A 25,360-nucleotide genomic window follows, 5' to 3' on the forward strand; every position below is an offset into this window, starting at 1 on the left:
AAACATATCTAAATTGCTACACGGTTTAATGATAGTGATATGTAATTTATTACAAAATAGAATTAGCTACTTAAAACGAGCTTTTTTTTCGATCAGTACACGTTGACTAGAAGGGAAAGAGAAACCAAACGCCTAGTCTACTTTAATTTTGGAAAAATATACTCCATAACACGCGAACACACAGCACATTTAGTTTGAGCATAAATTGCGCTTACGATACACCATCGAACGGTAAAATCTTTAATTTGCTATCCTTAGCTTGATGTTGTTTTACAAAAATTGTAGCCTACATTTGAAAAAAAAAAAGAATCGAGAAAACATCACTGCCAATAATCGATTTTCACTAACCACGAGCAGCGCTGCATTTCGCTAAGGCACTTTGAAACACGTGTCCAATGCGTCACCTAAAACGGTACATACGTAGCGGTAGAATGTATGCGAGGCGTAGACACAGCGAACGAGCGAAGGCAGGCAATGTGTGTGCGGCGACGTTCGAGTCCTACCAGAGCAAGCCAGTGCCATAGCAAAGAGCGAAAGAAAAACGCCTCCGCTGGTAAAGATTTTAAAATCCGATTTGAGCACCGTGACCACGCGGGACACCTACACACACACACCGAGCCACCGCCGTCTTCCTAGCTTAAGCGCACCGCGTACTTGCTATTCCAGTCGCGCTCGAACACGGACTGCAGCTCCTGGATGATCGTGCCGTTGGTGTCGAACGACGAGATGACCATGCCGATGCCGGCCGTGTCGATGAAATAATCGCCCGACCAGTTGGAGGTGCCGATGTACGCCGTGTTGTCCGTCACCATGTACTTGTTGTGGTTGACCCGCCCGAACGGTATCTTCTTCTGGTCGTCCGACGCCGGCACGATGAACCGGCGGATCTGGATGTCCACCCCGGTCAGCGCGTTCGACAGCGCCTCGAGCGAATGCAGAAAGTACTCCTCCGACGGTCGGGAGTGGTCCCAGAGCGAGATGAGCAGCCGGAGCGATACCTTGCGCTCGATCGCCGCCTTGCGCAGTGCGTCGTCGATGTACGGCCAGTACCTGGGAGCCCGCCGCAGAGCGAGAGAGGGAGAAAAGAAGATCGGTGAAAGGTCCGAACTGCCGTATTGCACATATCTGCCACACATTCTTCAGTACTTACTGCGTTATGCGCGTGTAAAGCGTTAGCGGAAAGTAATCCATCACGGAAATGTGCACGAAACGGTTCGCCTTGCTGATAACGTCTAGGATTGCGAACAGGTCGTCCGTGCGCCACGCCGGCGACATCATCGGCGGAGAGCTCTGCAACATACAAACATACAAATGCACAACAAGTTAATGCTTGAAGCGTGTTTTGAATGGCTAATGCGTTGCTTGATTCCCTCCTTGAAACATTTACATTTAACCAATTCGTTTGTGCAGATGAACACCAAAAATACCAAATAGAAGGAAGAATAATAAACAATACTCTCAAGTGCTTCTCGATATCCCTTGCGGAAGAGTGCAGACGAACACTATCCGAGAAGAATGCAGCGCGCGCCCGCATGCTACGGCAGGAAACCCAGTGAAAGAACTACAGACGACTGATGAGACTGCAAACCTTGCTTTTCCAGGTCAAAGCAGCGCCATTTTGAAGAGACAGATGAACAGCTGCTGGAGCAGCTTTCTCAGTCGAGGGATACCCGCTTATGCTACAGGAGATTGAAGGAGGCACTTTGCTCCTAAAGCCGCAATGTGCGGGTTTGCTCCTAAAACCGCAATGTGCCGGGATGCGGAAGGAAATCTCCTGACAGACGAGCAGGAGGTGATCGAAAGGTGGATGTGCTACTTCGAAGAACACCTGAATGGAGCAGAGGTAGGAGAGGCTGGCGCAAGTGGCAGAACAAGGCAACCACCACAGCAGCAGCAGCAGCACAGCAGTAACACCAGCAATAGCAATGATGCAGACGACGAGGAGCTGCCGCCATCTCTGGATGAGATTGTCAGCGCCATCAAGCAGCTTAAGAGCAATAAGTCTGCCGGCAGCGATGGACTGGCGGCCGAGCTCTTCAAGATGGGACTGGAGAGGCTTACCGTCGAAATACATCAGCTGATCGTGAAAGTCTGGGAGCAGGAGGAACCACCGAAGGAGTGGCAGGTGGGTGTCATTCACCCATTCTAGAAAAAGGGTGACAGGCTGGATTGCTCAAATTTTCGAGCCATCACAGTCCTTAATGCCGCCTACAAGATTCTATCCCAGATCCTGTTCTGCAGACTTGCGCCCATTGCTACAAATTTTGTCGGCAGCTACCAAGTTGGGTTTGCTGGAGGCAAATCCACCACCGACCAAATTTTCACTCTACGACAGATCCTCCAAAAATACCGAGAGCGAGTACGACAGATCCTCTACCGGTCTCTACAATTTCTTGGCTTCGCGGATGACATCGAATTCATCGGCAGGACAACAGCGAAGGTGTGCAAACCCGACTCAACCGCTAAGCAGTAAAAATTGGATTAAGAATCAATGCGACGAAGACGAAGTACCTGCTTGCCGGACACTCAGACCATTTGGGAAGCAGCGTATTAGTCGACGGCGACACTCTCGAGGTAGTAAAGGAGTTCTGCTACATTGGGACGGTCGTTACTTTAGACAACGATATCAGCAGCGAAATTCGAAGTTGCATTGTGCAGAGGAATTGTGCATACCATGGGCTTAACCCATCCAGAATACTACGAGCCCGCACAAAATGTGAGATATGTCGCACATTGATTCGCCCGGTGGCCCGGCTATGGACACGAGTCCTGGACCATCCGAGCGGAGGACGCAAACGCTCTGGGCGTGTTTGAGCGACACATCCTCCGAGCCATCTTTTCCAGTGTGTTCGAGCATGGAGTTTCGAGGAGAAGGATTAACCACGAGCTTGCTGAGCTGTACGGCGAACCAAGCATCCTAACGGTGGCGAAGGCTGGTAGGATACGATGGCTGGGGCATGTCAAGAGGATGCCGGACTCATGCCCTACCAAGAAGGTGTTCGACAGCGATCCCGAGTTCGGCATAAGGCGCAGGGGAGCACAGCGAGCTCGATGGCTGGACCAGGTGAAGCGAGACCTGACGGAGATCGGTTGTCTGCATGGATGGGAGGCTGCAGCCAGGGACCGATCATCCTGGAGAACGATTTTTGACGTCATGTCACATTGACGTGCTCTATCGTGAGCAGGCCAACAAGAGAGTGAGAGAGAGCCTTAGGGACTCTCAAGTGCATATTGTTTGTTGCTTGATCTTATACGTCCTTCTACTCTTTTTTATTTTAAAAGTTTTACAGTACACCAATGGTTGTCTGTCAGGCATCAGTCTTTTTTACAGCGTGTCAAAATTGTTGCCTCTAAGGCATAAATGATTAACTGTTTGCCAAACGATTTGTTTGCAAATTTTGAAACAGTTTGTTCCAAAATTAGTTAGCTTTAGACACATTAAAAAATTAATGAATTCAATTCCCAAATCCTATCAAATACATTGTGATTTTTTCATGATTTTTACATGAGTAAAACGTGTTGACAAACAGACAAAAATAGTTGCGATGAGCAACAATTGGTGCACACTGTCAAGAGCCATTTGGAAGCAACCGCTGTATTAAAAAAAAGAGTATTAAAAAAATAATAACAAACATTAAATTTTTCTGCACTATTCGCGTTGAAACGAAGCCAAGTGTCAAAGCTTTAGTATTAAAGTAGATAGTGTTAAAAAACCAAGTCAATGACTAGTTTACAATTTCAAGCGATTAAATTGCACACCAGATCGGAAACACTGATTTAAACCTGACTAATGAAATTGCTTCGAAAATTGCTTTTTGTGGTTTGCAACTTAATGAGCTACGGCAATAATTTGTATCACTATCGCCGCACAGTCACAGTCCTATTTCAATTCAATTTCAATTGCAAACTGTTCACGATACCATTTTCGAGCCGAGCTATTTGTGTAGCTATTTTAAATGCAAGCTGAATCCAGCGGTCGTGACAAAGCACGCAAAAAAAGCACGTGTAGCGCAAAAAAAGCAAAATGACATGGAACGACCGATAGAGATTTGGTTGTATATAAATCGTAGAGCCCCTGGGGACAACTCGCTGGCAATTTAAGTTCCAAGGGATAAACAAAATTTGATGAGATTGCCTTACACATAACAACTAAAAAGCCGAATGTCAGACACAAAGAAACAGGCTCTTAATGTTTAAAACAAAAATCGCAATCAACGCTTGCCAAACTGCGCTTGATGATAACCCTGAACAGTTTCATTCCTGTTGGCCAGCTTATCACTGCTGCGCTTGCACAAATAATGTACCATTTGGGCAAAGCCGAACCAAATGAAATCGTGCACGACTCCCTATAAAATGATACAAAAGTCGCACAAAGCAAGCGTGTAAAAGGAAAAGCCAAACTCACCGAAAAGTACGCATCCATCGCATTCCTCCCGTTAAACTCTACGTGGGCCGGTGCGGAGTAGTTGAAGCTGGCGGCGTACGCTTTCGGCCACTTGGGCGGTATGCGTGCGTCCGGTGCGCCCATATCCCAGTACACGTCGAATATCTTCGCCAGATCCTGCACCAGGCAGGAGCAGTTGGTGCCGAGCACGCCCAGCTCCTTCACCTGCGTCAGCGACCGCCAGTCCATGTTGGCGCTGCCCAGATAGAAGTGGTTCCTGTCGATCAGCCACACCTTCGTGTGCAGCACGCCGCCCCCGACCAGCCGCGGAAAGTCGACGGAGCGGACCAGGGCGGCCCCCTGCTTCGCCAGCAGATCGGTGTCCAGGTTGGGCGACGCCGAGGTCGGTGCGCTCTGGGCAATTTTCACCTGCAGCTTGCGTACCGTGCCCGCCTCGTACAGCTTGCGAAAGATCGTCTCGCCCTCCCGGGCGGACGAGTGGTTGTACACGTCCGCACCCTTGAGCGTCCAGTAGAACGAGCCAATCTCGACCGTCGCCTGGGCCAGCTCGAGCAGCGCCGACCACGCCTGGAAGGTGGTGCGGAAGGTGGGGCTGCCGTCCGGGTACGCCATACCCTCCGGGATGCTTTCGACCAGCTCGAGCGAGCACGTCTCCGGGCAGGCGAATGGGTGCCCCGGCCGGCCCACACCGGCCCGGGACGGCTCGCCGGGCTCGCCCGCCCGCTCGCTGTGGTCCATCAGTGGCAGCAGCACCACCAGCACTATCAGCACCAGTATGATCGTGATCGGAATGCACGAGCTCCAGCCGTTCTGGCTCCAGCGGTTGTCCCGGTACTCCGACCGCAGCGCCTTGCTCTGGTCCCACAGCTCGAAGTCGTCCTCCGGCCCGCTCACGGACGCAGCCTCGTACGCGCCGCCGGCCCCTTTCACCGCCTCCGAATCCTTGTCCATCGCCGGACTCTGACTGCGGCCCATGGTCAGCTGCAGTTTCATGCTGGCCCCCGCGTGTTGCCAAACCAAGCGCCAGCACCACAACGAATAAGCCGCTGGTGCTACTGGTGCGACGTCAACCGGAGTCGAGATCTGCCACGAACCTGGAGGAACGTACACACACACACAAGCCATGCACGGTAGGCAGGCAGGAAGAAGAAAAGAGAAGGCAATAATCATTTAAAAAAAAAGGTCAAAAAACAGTGCAATGGTTGATTGGGGCTGAATGTTGACATGCTGGACGGACTTTGCACAGCTGGCAGGGGTTTTAACTTATTCAGCATAAAGCAAAGGACACACGCGTTCACACAAACACACACAAACACATACAGGGAGAGAACCGCACTGAAACGCTAATGCGAGACCTTGACGAAAACGGAATCCTTCCTCACATACACGTACACATATATAAACATGCACTATTGCTTCATTAGATTGCCGTTTGTTTGCTAGTAAAGCGTTTACCTTTTCAACATATGGTGCACTTGCTGGTGGTAATGCTGCGTGTATTTATTTGCTTTAGATGTAAAGACAACAGCCCCGATAGTGAGTGGAGATAAAACCGCAAAATTTACTCTATTTTTTTCCTTCCCACGGGCAGCTTTGTTTTGGCCCGACGAGAGCAAAGGAGCAAACTGTCAACGTGCTGCCCGCGCTTGCCGTCAATGCGTTCGTCCAGGGAGGTACGTCAAAGCAGGCATTTGTGGAAGCCATTTTTGAAACCACCGAGCACAGCGCGCACACACATATCCAAAATGCAAACGTTTTGCAAAACAAAAAAAAAATAATAATAAAACATTCGTTTTTGTGTGGACGCACGCTAATACGATCAATTTGGAGAGTTACGTACCGCGAGGGTTGTAAAAAAATGTGAGTTCTTCTTGTAGCAGGGTACAAAGTAGTGATGGGTCATGCGAATCTTAGTGGTGGATGCAACGAGTTCAGCTAAACAAAGAGCTCGTCGTCCACAAAGAGTGTGGAGATGTACCTACGGATTGTATAGAGTAATGGACTCTTCGAATCGCACGTACGGCTCTATAATAGTGGAGGGGGCTCGGAATCGGACCTACCCGATTCCGATTTCGTGTTCGGAATTAATTCCGGAGCCGATTCCGATGCTGGAATCGATTCCAATTTTGGAGTCGATTCCGGAGCCGATTCCGGTGTTGGTTCCGGAGCCAATTCCGGAGTTGAATTCGGAGCCGATTCTGGAGTTGAATCCGGAGTCAATTCCGGAGTCGGCTCTGGAATCGATTCCAGGATCGGAATCGGCTCTGGAATCAGAATCGTCTCCGGAATCGTCAACGAACTGGGAATCCGGAGCCGATTCCGGACTATAACGTTCCTGGCTGTCGATTAGCAAACTCAGGAATCGGCGTAGCAATGCTCGGAAGCAACTCGGAGCCGTAGTGGCAATGCGGACTTGGAATATTGTTGTGCTACCGTCCGAAACACTCGCTCCCAAAGTATATCGAAGTAGATTTGGAGTTGGATGCACCTGTTTTGTATATCAATCGACCCGTGGATACTAACCGTCTTTCTATCCTGATCAATCTTCAGTCGCTAACCCATGAAACTCCAATAGCATGGAATTGACGATTCGATGAATTATTTGGTCATCGTTTGCAGGTTCGGAAGGTGATTCGAAACATAGTTCACAGTTCCAAACGAGACCTAAAGATGGGAAGACATGTACTTAGAGGCGATTCTAGAGAGCTAAATTCCAATAAGTTTTTACGAAGCTAGAAAAAATCTAGCTGAAGATTCAGTACAATAAATGTGTTGGCACTACTTTTCTTTGTTCCTGAGGCATCCTCTTCGAGTGTTAATTCCAAAGCATCATAGCTTCTTCATGTTAGAAAGCTTAACAGATTACCATGATACTGATCCTCAATAATCCTGCGACGGCTATTAGATGTTGGAAACGCTGTAATAAAGCTGGTGAGCTCATGATCGATGATGGATGTATTATTCAGCATCTTGAAACTGCTGCATTTAGCGGAGCTTAAAGCCTATACGCACGAACACAGAACTCCCTTCGTTGGTGTTTGTTTTTGTACATTGGTTGTTTTTTCCACGATTTATTTTTCATTTTCCCAAACCCTCGCTCCTACCTTCCCCTCTTCCCTTCTCCCACTGTGTTCTTCTCGTATACTTCAATTCAGTACCGGCGCTCCACAAGCGCTTAACGGCCAAAGACACAGCCCTAGCTTAACACTGGCAGATTCCAGACCACATTCCCGAGCAGACACCCAGTCACGAGCAGCGGAAACCGGGGACTGAACTGGCTGCTGATGACCACGTGCGGATAGCACGGCTTGTACCTGAGCTCCCGCAGCGGTGCCGGTTCGCTGCCGCTCGCCAGACACTGGCGCGCGTACCGCATCTCGTTGCACTGCTCGTTGAACGCCAGCAACCGCACGCCGTAACCATCGTGCGGCGAACAGATGACCCGCCCGTCCGGCGAGAAGCACGCCTCCCGCATGTAACCCTCCACCTTGTTCGACTCCTGGATGTAGTAGAGCAGCCGGGTGCCGGTTCCGTCCGTACCGTGCCCGGCCGTTCGCTTGCTGGCTACCGGTTCCGACCACGCGGACCCGGCCCGACCTCCCTTGGCGGGCGGCGACAGTCTTATGGTGGGTTGCATCGGGACTTCAGCAAGTCTGGGGCACGGAGCACCGGAGTGACTGGGAAAGGCACTAGGGTTTGGAGAAAAGAAAGTCACTCTCTGTTAGTTTTTGCTGCCGGTGTAAGTGTAAACACTCATCCACGGTCTCATACGCACTTGTTGATCACATTCCGCTCGGTAGCTCCGTTGCACCATGTCGCTTCCGTTAGCACCGTTTCGCTTGGTTCTCGCTTAGGATCTCGCCCGAAACCCTCCATCGATCGGTTGCAGTTGCTTCGCTCCTGGTGGGACGCATCTTCCTGCTCGGGCTCTTGGCTATCCTCCGCGTTCAGTGCATCCGATTCCTCCTTCTCCGTGTCCGATTCATCCTCAGTCTCGCTCCAGCTTTGTATATCGTGCACTACAGACCACTGCAAAGAGATGGGAGCATCGAAGCATTGTGCATAGCGTTATTAGAATGTGTCCGCTGCATCGTCAGTTTGCCGAAAAGCAAGCAAACAATAAAACGCCCCCTACATATGTGTGGCCACCGTAGCGTAGGAATGGGCCCGAAATTATTGACAGGCTGCGATTCCATGCACGATTGCGTTCCATTCACTTTACCACTGTGTTGTGGTTTGCGAATGTTTTGCTTTGTTATGGCAACAGTAACATTCCAAACCCAATCGTATTATGCTGGTGAGGGTTTATTAATTTATCAGGTTTGAATTTTGTTTTTTGTTTTGGGTTTCGGCATTTATTCGCTTTATGCGATTGCGGTCCTGAGACGTTCCAACTTACCTCTGTTTTTTCGTCGTATGAAATATTTCTACTAAGAGCACACCAACCTTGAGGATGTAGCTAAAAGTGGGCATATCAGACAGGGAAAAACGAATCATTAAAAACAAATTCAATAAAAAACATGCAATTTACTATGTAGTGTGGTCTAACTGATGCATCCAAGCACATAACATGCAGGAGATTGTAGCCAAGTAGATGGGTCGTCGATATCATTTTGTGCTAGCGAATGTGAAACTCGGAGCATTTGTTAGAGTATTTATAAGTCGCTGACAGGGAAATATACCAATAAGAAAAAACTAAAAGGTGCAGTGAGCATTACCTACTGGCATTCACAACGAGAAGAACAAGGTTTCTATCTCTTCTATTCTATATTTATATTAATCCGTCTATTCTCAATCACGAGTGAAAGTATTCAACACATTTCAATGCATTTTTTAATACTCGTGCAGTCAAATCAAGCGTAATTGATTGACCGTATCAAGTAGCATTGACCGTATGGGATGAAGTAATCAGGAGTAGCTATTACGCACTTGAAACCGTGAATTGTTTTGCTGTGTGAAGACTAGTGATGGGTAAAGTTGGCAAAAATCTGGAGTCGACTCCGATCCGACTCCGATAAATTTGGAATCGACTCCGGAAGGTAGGTTCGCGCTGCAATATCCAGAGTCGTTCGGAATCGTCCGAAATGGCCCGGAGTCGTCCGGAGTCGTCCGGAAGCGTCCGGAAGCGTCCGGAGTCGCCCGGAGTCGTCCGGAGTCGTCCGGAAGCGTCCGGAAGCGTCCGGAGTCGCCCGGAGTCGTCCGGAGTCGCCAAGAGTCGTCCGGAGTCGCCCGAAGTCGTTCGCAGTCGCCCGGAGTCGTTCGGAGTCGTCCGCAGTTGCCCGGTGTCGGAGTCATCCGGAGGCATTTAGAGTCGCCCGGAGTCGTTCGGAGTCAGAGTCGTCCAGAGTCATCCGGAGTCGTTTGGAGTCGTCTGGAGTCGTCCGGAGTCGTTCGGAGTCGTCCGGAGTCGTTCGGAGTCGTCTGGAGTCATCTGGAGTTGTCCGGAGTCGTCTGGAGTCGGACGGAGTCGTTCGGACTCGGAGTCGTTCGGAGTCGTTCGGAATCGTTCGGAGTCGTTCGGAATCGTTCGGAGTCGTTCGGAATCGTCCGGAGTCGATCGGAGGATGTAGTTACGACTCCGGAACGACTCTGGACGACTCCGAGGACTTCGAACGACTCCGAATGACTCCGAACGACTCCGGGCGACTCCGGACGACTCTGGACGACTCCGGGCGACTCCAGACGACTCCGGACGAATCCGACTCCAGGCGACTCCGGACAGCTCCGAACGACTCCGGGCGACTCTGGACGACTCCGGACGACTCCAGACGACTCTGGACGACTCCGGACGACTCCGACTCCGGGCGGATCTAGTGGTTCCATTTTGGTCCGGAGTCGGAATCGGACTAACAATAGTCGGATCAGAGTCGCGGGTGCGCTCCATACAGCACATCACTAGTGAAGACCCGTTGCACTCCCGTTGGGACCGATTCCACCATATACAGAACTGACGTATCTGCAATAGGTAAATCAATTAGGTCCTTGCTTAGACCTTCTGTTGCTATTGCGACAACTAGAAAAAAGAAGAGAGCTATAAAAGATACTTTCAGAGCGATTGAATCTTCACAATTTGTTGATATTCAACCTCTTAAGACCTCCTGAAATCAATCAGAGAGATCTCCTGAAAAATCTAGCCAAATCATTAGGATATTTATTTGGAAAAGGTGTTCGTAGCAACACTAATGATTAAAAGCTATCACTGATCAATTTCAACACCATGCTGAACAATTTTGCCAAGTTACGTAGCTATTTTGAAACGAAATCTGGGAACTGTCTGGACTTCAATGAATCTCATAAACTACACGCCTTACTTCTTCATCTATGCATAGTGGTGGTTTCGCTAAATTGTTTAAGATATAGGTATGGTATTTTTGCAAAAGCATGACTATTATAATATCCAGAACATTGTGTGACGTCAGTTTTTTCACACGGAAATATCAAGGAAGTCACAAAGTTAGAGGACAGTTGAAAATAAGAGGTGATCGTAAAATATCATCACGATTGAAAAGTGTGGTTTTATAATGAGACCAGATTCTTGGCTTCCAAAAGTAAGTTTTTTTTTAAACTTATAATGTAACTGTAGTAACTACAACGCTTAGTTTGATAATAATTCGCTCCCGAAAAGGCAACAGTTCTCCGAATTGTAAACAATCATACGTAACACGGTGCATAAACCTTGTTTGTTGTGCAACCACTGGGTCATTAAGTAACAAATCCGGCTGAAACTCCCGATGTTGCTGGTACTGAAGTTGTTTTCGACCCCCTCCGCTTCAGGTTACAACGTTTCCACCTCGATGCGTACCTCTGCACTGTACAACAACCCGAAAGAAACCCCTCTCCCCTCTGGTACATACCGTCAAGCCGCTAATCATTTCCGCATCGTCGCCGGGTGGAAAGTCGCTCACAAACTCGATACGATTTCTCTTTCTTCTGTGGGAGACCGCGGGAGTCTTGCGTGCGCCCAGCGGGACCCGTTGCTTGCGCATCAGGTTCAGTCGTTGTATGTTTGGCTGGGGGATTTGGGGCAAAAAAGGGTCGAAATAAGTGGGTGGGTTGTGGCGCGATTGGATGTTAGCAACACTTCTGGTTACACTTACGCGAAAGTCGACGAGATCACCGGCCAGGCTGGCCAGGTCGAGGTCGTGCACCAGCATCAGGTAGCCGGTGCCGGTGCAGAGCACTAGCCGCGATTCGTCCGGCGCGAGCCGGCACCGCATCAGCCCGGGCATGTACAGCAGCCGCTGGTAGGTGCAGCCCTGCTCGGTGCTGTTGTTCAGCTCCCAGGCGTACACCAGCCCGTCCAGCCCGGAGGAGAGCAGCACGCCGGCACCCTTCGCGTACTCGATGTTCTTCACCCAGCCGCTGTGGCCGCGCAGCGTGCGCAGCTTGGTCGAGAGGTTGCGCGCGTCCCACAGCGCAACCGTGGTGTCGTCCGAGCAGGACGCAAAGGTACGGCTGTCGACGAATCTGCAGAATAGGCAGATTGATGAAAGATTGGTGATTGCACTGTTGGAGGGTGGGGGTGCGAAACCCAAAGACCGCCGAATAATTCGAACTTACTTGATGCAGTTGACGCTGCCATCGTGGGCATTGCTGACGGCGGTCACCTGCTTTTCCGCGAGCGGATCGAACAGCACGATCGATTTATATTCACAGGCAGCTGCCAGCAGCGTCCTACGCGAAATGAGGCGAACGGGAGAGAGAAAGAGCGAGAGAAAAGGGTTAAATAGAAAGAGCAAATAAAACACCGAGAAATATTAATAAAGATAATAAAGCATAAATGCAATAAAAGTCCAAGCAACAGATCTACGCGCGCAGCATACAGGTATTGCCGTCAAACGACGCCACACCACACTTTGTGCGCCAATAAATCAGCCTTATCGTGACGGATAAGGGGGGGGGGGGGGGGTGAGACGAGTTAAAGGTGGGTTCGGAAAACTCGGAAGTGCAGCGCCGGAGTGCAGTCCACAGCCGCTGCAAGCGCCGCTCGTCTGGAGGTCCGCGCGCAGCCGCCGGCGCCGCGTGTGGGTTATGGTCACGGTCAAAGTGATGCATGAAGAAGCACACCTTGAAGCTGGGGGTCTCTGCCGGCCATGCCACACAAAGCGGTTTGCCGCCGCCGGCAGCGGCCGATTCTTCACGCGTGATGGCTTCAGACGGCCGATAGACGGACGGCGCGCGCATTGCAATGCCAGAGATCGGCTCCTGCACTATCATTTACATGTTCGTCCCGGGAGACCCTGGCGCGCTCAACAGCATGCACCTCGATCGATTGCCGTGCTGTGATAGTAGACGGAAGAAGGTTAGATCGTTTGAATTTGAATGTTAGATTGGCCGCGAATGCGATTTTGCAAAGCCGTTTAGCACCAGCAGTTCGGCCGTTTCAAGCAGGCAACGAACTGGACTGGGAAGGTTTCCCCAGCCTTTCCATGTGTGTCACGTTATCTTCCTCAACGTACAGCACACACGGGAGGCAGCAATCGACCAAGGTGGATTACTTGACACCTTTTTTTCTCTTGCTTCTTTTATTTATTTCTCTGAAATAAAAACCAAACTTGTTTGGCTGTTCCCCCGTCTCCAAGGCCACCGCAGTGTTCCAACGCGCTCTCTGCCCAGGGTCGGGGGCAGTAATAAATCCCAGGAAATTCACCAACCCGGCCTAAGGTCGCACCAGATGGGTGCCAGACGACAGTCGAAATCAACTTTTTCAGGCGGACAGAACAACGCTGGCAACGCACCGGTTTCAGTAGTTCCGGAGCAGCGAGCCTCGCAAAGGTGGAAGGCACCTAAAGGGAAGGCTCAACAGTAGAGATGGGACTTTTTTGCAAACACTGTAGGTTGTTTTGTTCGTTTAAGAGTTCGTGCCGAAGCTTGATTCCTAATATTGGTAATACATCATTCCTTGGTTGGCTTTACCTGTTTGCAGATACTTTACCCCGAGCATACTTGGTCAGGTTGCGAGTGTAATTATTCACATCTGTTAGCTGCCGCAGACAAAACTCACTAGTCACCAGTAACTGATCCACAAGGTTATGAAATGTTTAAACCCAACATGTGTTTTAAAATCCTCGTGACGAAGAGTTAAAAACATCCCAGTCTGGTCTCTGTCTGTCCGTAGCAGAACAGGTAGGATTTGACGAATTGCAGAGCCTTTCAGCGTGTGGGGCTGCAATCCATCGCTTTGTAGCAGTTAGGAAAGTACGGTTCAGGCACACAAAGAAGGCTCAGCAGATACGGGGCTTGAACACATGGCGGGGACGACATCCTTTTAAAGTCGTACAGCTTAACGAGTACCACCACAGTGAGCGTCGTCCAGTTAACCAGTTACTATTCCATGGCTTTGCTTTATTATTGACCCATCTCTAGACAGGCATGACATAAATGTGTTTATTATTATTTATTTTTTTGTTTAACATCTCAGAAGCGCGTGTCGGGAAGTGTGGTGTTTGGTTTACAACCTTTCATTTTCAGTTTTATTAGATTAGCATGATCACATTTGCGCTTTTTTGTTTCGTCTTCCACCAAAAGCAGGCAGGAGTTCTTGCCTACAAACCGGTTACCAACATTGGGGTTTTGGATTTCAAATTAACCGCTTTAACCTCATTTAGAGTAACAAAAAAAAAGTTCCCAAACATGTTCGTTTTTTGGTGTCAACCACCAGCGGTTTGATTTGTTGAGAGAACAGTTTTATTTCACTTCCGTTAGCTTTGGATGTTTAACATCTCCGACCTCCTTTCACCAAGAACACGGGTTGGGAACACATTGGTTGACCGTTGTTAGGCAACGGCTCATTGAGGCAACCGTGCAACCAGTTCGATTTCTAGATTTGTAGCTTATTCGGTAAGCGGAACCTGGCTGACACTATTACATCCCCTCGCCATTGTTCATTTTACATGTTATTGTGAAATCATTTCGACAATACGTTGTATTGGACCAAGTCTGCTGCACTCACTGGAGGACTTAGCTTGCTTATGCGTAACAAAAACAGATCTGAGCACTTTGAACCCTATAAAAACGTTCAGAGCGTTTGAACTGCAGGATCCATGGTGGTAGCGGTTAACCCGAACAGATGAAGGTCGACTGACTGGCTGGAATTTTTCCGTCGGCTAGGAATAACGCCCTCCGACAAACAAAGATACAATAAACATGCGAGAAACTACTTTCACAAAATTGTTTTGTTTTTGGTTTTCTTCTTTTAAACGCGAAACGATTTTACTTGAAGTGGCACGACACATTTTGCTCGCATAAACCATGGCTTGTTGGCTAACATCTATACAACATCATTAAGCAACTTAAGCTGTTTTATGTAGTCAAAATAAGCTCCAACAGCTTTATCTAAAGCAATAGTACAGCAAAACAAGTTCGAATGTTTGCCGGCTCAGCAGGTGCGCCACCGAACAAGATTATCTCGCTCGGGCGGTGGTTTATGGGCCCGCATTTAAGCGGCTTCTGGAATGATTCCTTCTCGTGCGGGTAGGTCACAAATGCTTCCGGCCCAGCAAAGTAAGACACGCGGCAGAGAGCAAGCGACGAACCCTCCACCAGCGCGGTTACGACTCCGGAACTAGAGGGCGACATCTTCTGATTTGGTTCCGTTTCGGCAAGTCGATTACCGTCGATTGGAGGTAAATCGTAGGCAATCAGCAGGCTGATTTACAGCACTAGTTGGTAACTGTGCACTTTATTGCTGGCCGCCGCAGCGAGCAGGAAGAGATCGAAAACAACAAAAAAACGGAACCGAAACACTCCCTCGTAAAAGAACGTGCGACACACACACACAGACACACACACACACATTAACAAATGATCTCCCCCAAACCCCCGTACTCCACGCCACCCGTGCTAATGTGTTTCCCTTTCCCGTTCCTAATAGTTTCAGTTCTGCGATTTTGTGCCTTTTTTTTGTTGTTGTTTCAAATGTTTGGTTAGTTTTGCCGTTTTATTTGCTTGAGCGCGCCTATGCGGATACGGCGGTCCGAGCGAGATTATTGTCTCTCGGCAGCTAATAATTCGCCACAATTCGCCAACCACCAACCACCCCACCCGTGTCGCACGATCGCGCTCACCGCGATATCACAACCGGCAGTGGTGGTGGTGGTGGCAGTGGAGAAAACGCGGAAGCCGGATATTATGGTTGGATCTGCCACCGGAACGGAACAACGGTCGACTAACCTCGGCTTCCTAGCTCCCCACCCACAAACACCCACCCGCAAAAAGAACGGCCGTAAACGGCGCTTCCTCGAACCCTTCTTCCACCCACGGCAAACACGACGACAAACGCTTAAAGAGATTATGGCAAACGCAGGCTAAGCGCGAATGACAACTACCAGAGCAGCAGCAGCACTACCTGATCCGGGGCCGACGTCACCGTCGCCGTAGCATAAGCGGCTACACTAATGCAGCCAATCAATCAGCACCCAGCGCCAGCTAGGAAGTGGTGTGTACCCTTCCCACCGGTGTGAAGAAAATCGGACCCAAAACAACTGAATATTTCACACAACATTCCCGCCGAGGCCCTTCCGTACGTACAGAAGGCAGCAACAACAAAAAACCCCCAGAGGTGTGTCGGCTTAAGCATTGTAGCTTCGAGAAACTTTGGAGGACGTCAGTTGGGAGAGTTCAATACGCTTTTTACGATGCTCTATTTTTTTTTGTTTTTGATTTTGAATCATTGTCCATTAGATCCGTTTGCCTGTCCCAGGAGTTAGAATTTAGAAGTATCTTGTGACGACCAAAACCAGAAGTAATTCTTTGGAGGACACACACTGGAAGTGTTCAATACGCTTTTTCTATGGTCTTTTTTGTATTGCGTGTGAAGGGTTACTGTAATATTACAAGCACTTGAGGACATTAGTCTGTACGAGACGTTAGAACTTAGGAGTATGTATATTGTGATCGACCAAATCAAACCAGAAGGAATTGAAGGACACATATTGGAGTTGTTAAATACGCTCTTTTTGACGTCTTTCTTTTTTTCTTCATCTGAAAGAAGCGTTGGAAACTTTGGAGGTATTTGGAGACAATTGTTTGTCTGGGCGTTAGAGCATAGAAATAACCTGTGTCCACTATACCACACCGGAGGTGATTCTTTGGAGGACATAGATTGGGAGAGTTCCAAAAGCTTGTTTGGACGTCTTGTTTTACCTTTGAAGGATTGTTGGGATTTAGGATGGGGATTTGGAGACAATATTTTACTACTCAAATAAACTTCTGGATCATTGGAGAAGTTTGGAGATAATGACTTGGCTTGGCGTTAGAGCTTAGACACATCTTGTGGTCTGCAAAACACATCTGATGTGATTCTTCGGAACGTCTTGCTTTTTTTTAATCTCTGAATAATTATTGGGATACGAAATGGAGATTTAGAGACATCTGTTTGACTCGGAGATATAATTAACAAACAAAATGTTCCTTTGATCGCTAGATCCGAACCAGAAATAACCTTTTGAAGGTAACAAGATGTAAAAAATCTGGTGTTTTGCTATTGAAGGATTTCATCTTGGAGCATCGGAGGATATTTTGGAAATATATTTTTGTGGTGCGTGTATATTGCTGTTGTCTCTCGATGTTGGGACTACATTCGAACCACTTGACAGCCCTGGACCATAGGACCTATGCGACCTATGTTGGGAGTTTGCACAGTAGACAGCCCCACCACCACGCAGAGCGCTTACTTACCCATCGGGCGAAAACTCCAGATTGCAGATGGCCCCACTGTCCTGCCCGCACCGGTACGGGTGCGACAGCTCGGCCGACAGTGCCCTCGGCTGCAGCGACCGGAAGATGGTGCGGTAGATCATGTCGGTGTCGCCGATGCGTGCCGGCAGTCCCCGCTCCCGCCTGCGATACCATTCGTGCAGAGACATCGTACTTTTGCTAAGTCGTCGTCGTAGTCGTCTACCGGGAAAGGAGGAATCGTCTCTCACACGTGAGTGTGACACCGCATTTGGCGTCTTGCACGGCACAGCGCAAAGTGAGCGAGATTTCCAAGGATTTCACAAAATACACACAAAACTATATTGATTGGTGGGGGGGGTCGTTTCGTCCTGACGTTAATGCAGCCGATGTGAAGCAAAAGCAAGGGACAATTGGCGGTGAACCAATGTATGCTAATATGTTGGGAGGAGGAGTTGGGTGGAAAAAGAAGGTAATATTGTAAATTAGAGCATCCTCGCAGGTGCGCCTCGGCGTTGTCGTTGATTGATGGCTGGATTGATGGACGTGAACGTGTTGACCCGAGGTTCCCTTTTTTCGGGGTCAAACACATACACAAATACACAGAAACATACACGCTGTAAAGAGTAGTTGGTGCTCCGATTTTGGGGCCAGCAAGCCCCTTCTTTCCCCGTACAATTAACCCCGGATACCTGATCGACCAACTCACCATGAACTTGAAATAACCTGATCGTCGCAAGGTGGTAGGCGTAATTAATCACCAACACATGCTGCTGCTGCTGCTGCTGCTGCTACTTAGATCTGACAACGGAGAGTGTGCACAGCAAAGGAGAGGAGAAACAAATTCATTTGACCCAAATTCCTTCGAAACGTGATCGGCAAGGGCAAATCGCACTATATCACAGCAGAACACACAGTCACACACACACATACGCAAACATACGCACACAAGTTCAAACTTACGCAAAACATACGCACGTCTAGACGTTGGAGATCTCTTGATTAAGATTTGAAATAATAAAAAAACACACACAAAAACAAACAAAGCACACATTCAGAAACGGAAAACTACACATACAGCAAGACACGTCCACAGAACCACTTATTAGATCGCACTTAATCCACCGAAGGCTAGAACACCCTTCGCGTCCCCACCATTAACACATCTCCACCAAAAAAAAGGGGGCACAAACGCAGCAGTTGATGGACCACGCGGCAACTACCAACCCGGCATGCCCAAACGAAACAGTGCGCACCGGGGGAGGGGGGGGGGAGGGAGGGGGAGGGTGAGGGTTTTACCACCATTCACTTTACAACAAACTTTACATACGTTAAGGGGCGCACAGAGCCCGCGCGGTTTGCTTCTTAAAACAACCACTACTTGGCAAGAGAGCAAGAGCAAGACAACCGCCGCGGCCCGACAATTGCACCCGTGGGCCACCTTTTTTTTTTCGGTGGTACGCGGAACTACCTTCGACCTTTACCGGAACTAACATCCACCGCCGTCCAAAAACCGCTGAAGGTACGTCACCGCTGCGCGCGAGCGTCAGGCAGTTTGGCTGCTTACGCAGGAAAGATGGACCGCGCGCCGCGCACGGTACACCCACAGCAAGCAAAAACAAAAAATTAAAACAGAAACAAACAAACAACAAAAACCCGCAAAAAGATGACGCAGATCCGATGAACACCGGAACACCTGTTGCGTTGCTTCCCTTGCGCACGGCGGCGCAAAGCTAATCAGTGTCACGCGCGCAGACAAAAGCTCTCAAAGCGCCCTCAAAGATTGGGGTTCGCGCAAAACACGTCCGGCCAGTAGCGCCGCTCACTAAGCTATGGCCGAGCAGGCAGACGGGCAGCCGCAGCGAGACTGGTACAAGCAGGCAAACACACACACACACACACGGCAGGGCTTTTGGTCGGAGGCGTTACGCACCGTCGGGTTTCGCCGTTGCGCACAACACGCCACTGATACGCGCAAAGGCGTAGAAGGGCGGCGTGTGGGGCTTTGGATCGAATGGTGGGTAAAACCCGCCGAAGAGTCTCTTGAGAGTCTTGCGGCAAAGCTGTCATGCAGAGAGAGCGAGAGCAACACGCTCAACCGGTGCGCCGCTTGAACCAACACACCGGCGGCACACTTGCGGGCACTTGCGGGAGGGGGTGGCTGAAAATGGGTGGGGTTCGTGCGCAGCAGCCGATGCCGGAGAGGAGCGAGCACAACGTGCTGAACGTTTGCGAGCCACTATTTATTTTATGTTTTTTTTAAGGGGAGGGAGTTTGTTCCGTGTACTAGGGATTTACCCTTACATGGGGCGGCATGGTCGCCAACACCAAGCTGACAGAATGGTTGAGTAGGCATCCGGGACCTAGCCCTATACCCTTAGCAAGGACCGCGTACAGGTTGGGTCGTCCTAATCCCATCAAACGGACACTACCACTAGCCTTACCGAAGTAGGTCAACGCCATTACTGGGGTTTTCAGGGGTTTTCATAGTTGTGGGACACTTCCTTGACTCTTTCCTATAGGTAAACTTCATATGTTGGAAATTACACTTTTTGGACAGGCTCTTTGGAAATTACTATTAGATTTGTCCAACAAGAATCCAATTCCCATTACATTAAGTTCATTTCACGGGCAAAAGAGTCAGTAAAGTGTCCTTCAGCCATGAGAACTCCTGGAACCCTCTAAAGTGTTGGGCTTCGTGAATCTTCAGTGATCTTAAATGATTCATGAATCTCGAAAGATTCATATATCTCTAGGAATTCATGAATCTTTAGAGATGCATGATTTTCAAAATATTGAATTTGCCCGATGCCATCTAAAACATGCCCGTTGTGGGTTCAAGCCTCGCATAGACCGTCTTCCCGTACCAAACCAAACCATCCGGTTGCGTGATACTCTTTCCAATAAGTCTCGAAAGCTCTTTGAAGATTCGTGAATCTTTACAACCGTTGATTCAAATTCATTGAGTCATTTCAAAGATTCATTCCGATTCACGAATCTGAATCAGATTTACCGAAACACTAAACGCCATATCTACGCTCTACGCGATCTTTCACAGCACGTTCTTCCAAAAAGGTTTTGCAATCGGAATCTTCACAGCACTCACCTTTCGGACGCTCCACTCAAACACCTAATAAGTACAAATTACAACACTTTTTATTCTAAGATAACTAGATAAAAAACATATTGCATTACTAGAAAAAAAAAACAGGACTGGAAATGTTTGCCTCAAATTTAACCAACTGAGCTTTTCTCTTCTACTATCGCTCTGCTTCCATGTGTTAAAGTTGGGGCAATCACGTGGTACATTCGTCAACTCGAATGACTCCCGTCATGGGAGGTCATGGGTTCAAGTCTTAGATGTACCGTTCCCCCCCGTAGCAAGGACCTAACTGTATCCGGCTGTGTGTGGTAATAAATTAAGTCTCGAAAGCCTGTATAGAGCCGGCATGTCCTCGTAGGGCGTTACGCCAAATAGAAGAAGGGGTAAAGTTGGCAAAAATCCAAAGTGGACTCCGATCCGCCTCCTGATTCGATCGGAGTTGTGTGAGTGCGTTACAGAGAGCACACCACTAGTATGTAGCTTCTCTTATACTGTTTATTCCCAAAAGAGTCTTCAATTTCGTACAGTTTTTTGTTTGATTTTGCCATGATGAAATAAAAAAAGCTAAGCAATTGGATCGTTTTATCGAAATTAAAACATAATGATAAAAGGGCTTCCTGTGTAAGGGATTCCATAGAGCGAGGATGACGGATATATTTTTCGCTTATGACCACGCAAACGCAAACTAATTTGGAAAAGAGATTTAACAGTGCACAGTATAACGTCTGATAACCTATACATTAATTTTAGATTACAGCAAATTTTAATATTCTTTTTTTAAAGTAAAACAAAAAAACGTTACAAACCGACACCACATGAATAGCTACCACATGATTCACCAAGAGCAAAAGTGCCAAAAAGATAAACCAAGGCCTGACCTAGCTTATTGGGTTATGTAAATAAAAGAAACTGGTTCTTAAAACAGATAGATTTGAAACATGTGTAGCAAGAAGTGATTATTAGACTCGTATAGGTAAAAAAACAGGAAAGCTTGTGATGTTGGCCACTTCATTTGGTGAAGATAGCCAGAAAAAAAGAAAAATAAACACATTATAGGTTTTTACCAAATTAATGTTAATGCTCTTCACCATTCAATTTTCTGTTATGCATCCATTTTTACGCTATACCTACTTCATCCATCAATCATCAACCTTCGAATCATCGCTTCTAACTCAGTTTGACCTGCAAACACAAATACACAGCCAACTGACTGCTAGAATGGATTTCTCCCTGTCTTTGCCGATTACTTTGTGGCATCTACCGGTAGCTGAATATAATTTCTTTTCAGTTCTTTGCGCTAATTGTTTAGTGTCCTACCGTATAGACAGAAATCGAAAGCTGTCCGTTGGATCGTGTGTCACAAAGTGTCGGCCCCCCCACAAAACAGATCTCACCTAAACACGGGCAACTAGCGTGGTTTCATGAAAATTCCCAACCGGCTGCCGCTAGTCAGGTCCAGCTCGATGGTCGCCACCTGGCCGGATGTCGCTTTGCGTACTACCAGGTGAAGCTTTCTGCCCTGCATATTAGCAATCACGGACTGTACCTGGTTCATCGTCTTGAAGTTACGGGCATTGACCGTTCCAACCTGCACAATCTGATCCCCGACGGCAATGCCCTAAAAAGAGGGATGAGAGTTAGATACAATTAGAATGTTACTGCAGAAGGGTTTCATCGGGGGTGGTGTATGACTGTGTTTAGTACAATCCAGTATTGTACTAAACACAGTCATACACCACCCCCGAAAGGATTCCCACAATTAATCCATAGATTACCATTCGATCTGCAAGCTGTCCGGGTACGACCGATTCCACCACCGCGAATGGTTCCGGCGCGCTGCTGGCCGTTCTGTCACCGTCCACCTCCATCGGTTCATTCGGCAGGTTCTGGTGATGCTGCTGCTGCTGCTGCCTGTTTGCCGGCGCGCTTTGTTCCGCTTCAAAGACCTGTGCAATGCCCTTTTCGATCTGCTGTATTATTTTTTTCCTATCATTCTGCAGGCAAAGGATCGTGTGGCGTGCTTTGCGCACCGACAACACGTCTACGTTGCTGAGCGGGTAGCCCTCGCCGTCCACCAGTGGCTCGTGCATCCCGATCCGGTTCTGTAAGGGTGAACAATCGTGCTGCATCATCTCGACATGGACTTGAAAAGGGTGAAAATTCCGATCGCCCAATACTAACCGCACTCAGGATCAGTCCCTGCTGTTCGATCTGAGCCTCCAGCTCTTTTTTACGCTCCATGAGCGAGAGCACCGCCTCGCGGGACATTTTGGTGATCATTGTGTAAACACAAACACACACACTCAGGAGCGGTTCGACGCTTTCCCAGATATTTTAGACGAGAAGAACGTTTTTAAGCAGTATTTTTCCGTCCGACGAACGGTCGTGTTGCTTTGTTTTCGTCGTATGAAATAGCACAAAACCGCTCTGCCCGCGTTGACGTTTTGTTGTTGACATCCTCGTCGACGAACTCGTTTCTCGATTATTCGGATGTGAGCTGGCGCTCTGGCAGCCATCGAACAAGACATGGAAACAATGCGCCGGGGTGACCCGGCGCTCTAGCACCAATCGAACACGACATCGAACATGAAAAATGTATGGGAGCCAAGGACCGTAAAGATATCAGGTCAAGTTATAAGCCCGTTTTGACAGCTAGGTGGAAGAAGAATCGACGAAGAAAACTGACAGTTAGTTTTCCGCGTTTGGCGAACGTTTCAAGTTCTCCCAGGAAAATTTTCATTGGAAATCACGGGCTGTGTTCTAATAAACTAAACTATTCATCCAAATTGATCTCCACCAAATATTGACCATGTAAAACGTAAAAATTTCCATCAATACATCTACAAGCGGAAAACCATCTGTCAAAATCGGAGCCCAGGGGGGGGATCGCCAAAAGCGCTATAACTACACCTCATTATACATTCCACCTTGATGGGAGCGTTTCTACATACACCGTGACTGCAGCTGAGAGATGGCTGTGAGAGAATTGACAATCGGTTTCTCACGCCGGTGTGTGTAGAAGCTCTGAAAAGCGCCGAGATCAGACTTTTAAAATGATGTTCAAAAAATTCATTTAAATCGCTAAAATGAAGTAAAAAAAGTTTATTTTACTTTTTAATAATATTTCTACGATTATTAGACAGCAAAAAATGCAAACTACAGCAATTTTCCGCAGTACGCGAAACTCGATATACGCGAGTTCGCAGTACGCGATTGCTCTAAATTTGACAGCTCTATGTGTTTTTTGCAAATATTTTAATACTTTGAAATATTTTATGCTCTTTTTGAATTTCCTTAATGTTCTTTCTGCATTTTGCATTCAATTTGTGCAAAAGATACCTGTTTTACAACAAAAAACTTTAATGTATAAAATCCAATAAATTTAGCACACTTGGATTTTTTACTTCCTTCGAGTTGCTCTTCTTTATTTCGTCTCGTCCGCCGGTGACAGCTGTCATCGACCAGGTCTATATACACGCGACATTAGGTGTGGTTAGGTAGCATTTACACGTATCACGCCCAAGGTTTACATTTTCTCATCTGCAAGGTTTACAAATGCAAAACTCTGTGGCGATATTTTTCAACCCTCGAACTGGTAGTGTAAACTATTTTTCCATACAAATCTGCTATACGCAAAAACTCGAGATACGCTATTGCGCTCGGTCCCGTACGATAGCGAATATCGGATAGTGACTGTATTACCCAATTGACATTTTCGAGCACAAATAATCCGGAATTCGAGCAAATTCCCTTAAACTGGAACCTTAAACTTCCCTTAAACTGCACCAGTTTAATGGAATTCAGAAAAAGTCCTTTAAAATCAACTGTGATACGGCTTTTTCGTTACTTTCTTCTAGATTAGCTTGGAAATTATGTTTCCTATCGTTATAGTTGGCAATGTTCCGATTTTATACTTAAATAACATCCATTATTTATAAAATAAAGTCAAACAAAATACCCAAGTGACATTTGCTCGAAATTGTTTTCCCATATCTGCTCGATTAGTACTCGATACGCCTGAAATTCTGAATTTGTGTCTGATCAAGTGTGTTGAAAGCGCTTAAATTTGGTGAGTTCGTAAATTAGACTTGCTTCTATTGATTGAAGATGAAGTCGGGCTCATTTTACACACATAGCTTAGATTTTTGATGAAAAACAAAAGCATATTTTGTGTGACGTTATTTTATAAAAAAATCAATATTATTTAAGTATAAAATAGCTACCTGACCAATTATAACGATAGGAAACATCAATTTCGAGCAAATCTAGCAAAACTACGAAAAAGCCGCATCACAGTTGATTTTAAAGGCCTTTTTCTAAATTCCCTTAAACTGGTGCAGTTTAATGGAAGTTTAAGGCTCCAGTTTAAGGGAATTTGCTCGAATTCCCGATTATTCGTGCTCGAAAATGTCAATTGGGTAAGCTTTTGTTTTTAATCAAAAAACCATATCTATGAATGAAAAATGAACTCGACGGCATCGTCCATCGATAGAGAAACGTCTAATTTACGAACACACCAAATCTTGGCACTTTCAACACTCTTGATCACACACAAATTCACAATTTCCAGTGTATCGAGTACTAATCGAGCAGATATGGGAAAATAATTTCAAGCAAATGTCACTTGGGTAATACGGTTACAGGCAGTTTGCCGTCTCCCAAGTGCCACAAATCCTCTAAACGATCACTAAACGGGTTCTAAACGGCTTAAGCTCTCAACTTAAAAGGAATCTTAGGCCCGGGTATATCAACATGTTGCGGGAACATATGTAGCCAAATCGTATGGACGAACTGTCATATTGCGGGAACATTTTTGTTGCAAGAGAATTGTTTCAAGTTTATTTGTTACAGGAACATGTTCGGACTTGTTTGCTTACCAAAAAGAATAACAAAAAATAAAATTTAAAATGTTTTTAACGTGCAAATAAAATCACAATTTTGGAAATAAACAGAAAAATTAAAAAAAAATGCCATTAAAAAAAGTGTTCTACATGTTCAAAGACCCAGGCCTAAAAAGACTTCGTTTATCGACGGTAAACGAATGGTGCATTTTTTAAATATCAGAAAACCGGGTGGCGCCATCTGTTGACGAGACAGTATACAAATGGAGTTTTCTTCACTTTCATAGCTTTTACCTTCGCTTTGCACTGTTGTATGCCTTCGCATTGAAATTATGC

General features: G+C 47.3%; 3 protein-coding genes across 8 annotated transcripts; all 3 read right to left on the reverse strand.

Moving 5' to 3' along the window:
• Positions 1 to 24: 24 nt before the first annotated feature.
• On the reverse strand, positions 25 to 6,166 carry LOC120906809 (5'-3' exonuclease PLD3-like). 2 transcript variants are annotated; one of them, XM_040318835.1, is made up of 4 exons: positions 5,861 to 6,166; positions 4,406 to 5,499; positions 1,151 to 1,290; positions 25 to 1,050 (listed from the first exon to the last, which is right to left on the reverse strand). In XM_040318835.1, the coding sequence occupies exons 2-4, from the start codon at positions 5,396 to 5,398 to the stop codon at positions 633 to 635; spliced, it is 1,551 nt and encodes a 516-aa protein (XP_040174769.1). In that variant the 5' UTR covers positions 5,399 to 5,499; positions 5,861 to 6,166; the 3' UTR covers positions 25 to 632. The 2 variants fall into 2 exon arrangements, with proteins under 2 accessions (XP_040174769.1, XP_040174768.1); XM_040318834.1 differs by lacking the exon at positions 5,861 to 6,166 and having other exon boundaries at positions 4,406 to 5,852.
• A 1,276-nt stretch (positions 6,167 to 7,442) lies between these two features.
• Positions 7,443 to 19,171, reverse strand: LOC120906671 (DDB1- and CUL4-associated factor 10 homolog). 5 transcript variants are annotated; one of them, XM_040318521.1, is made up of 9 exons: positions 18,737 to 19,171; positions 17,790 to 18,060; positions 17,084 to 17,514; positions 11,966 to 12,079; positions 11,503 to 11,872; positions 11,260 to 11,415; positions 8,805 to 8,864; positions 8,181 to 8,434; positions 7,443 to 8,094 (listed from the first exon to the last, which is right to left on the reverse strand). In XM_040318521.1, exons 3-9 carry the CDS (start codon positions 17,269 to 17,271, stop codon positions 7,602 to 7,604), a joined length of 1,635 nt encoding a protein of 544 aa, XP_040174455.1. In that variant the 5' UTR covers positions 17,272 to 17,514; positions 17,790 to 18,060; positions 18,737 to 19,171; the 3' UTR covers positions 7,443 to 7,601. The 5 variants fall into 5 exon arrangements, with proteins under 5 accessions (XP_040174455.1, XP_040174454.1, XP_040174456.1 ...); XM_040318520.1 differs by having other exon boundaries at positions 17,790 to 18,077; XM_040318522.1 differs by lacking the exon at positions 18,737 to 19,171 and having other exon boundaries at positions 17,790 to 17,881; positions 18,044 to 18,330.
• A 1,047-nt stretch (positions 19,172 to 20,218) lies between these two features.
• On the reverse strand, positions 20,219 to 22,636 carry LOC120906565 (26S proteasome non-ATPase regulatory subunit 9). Its single transcript, XM_040318330.1, has 3 exons — positions 22,365 to 22,636; positions 21,959 to 22,285; positions 20,219 to 21,801 (listed from the first exon to the last, which is right to left on the reverse strand). Exons 1-3 carry the CDS (start codon positions 22,461 to 22,463, stop codon positions 21,592 to 21,594), a joined length of 636 nt encoding a protein of 211 aa, XP_040174264.1. The 5' UTR covers positions 22,464 to 22,636; the 3' UTR covers positions 20,219 to 21,591.
• Between the last annotated feature and the right edge of the window lie 2,724 nt (positions 22,637 to 25,360).

Source organism: Anopheles arabiensis, chromosome X, assembly GCF_016920715.1.
Source record: "Anopheles arabiensis isolate DONGOLA chromosome X, AaraD3, whole genome shotgun sequence".
Lineage (NCBI taxonomy): Eukaryota > Metazoa > Arthropoda > Insecta > Diptera > Culicidae > Anopheles > Anopheles arabiensis.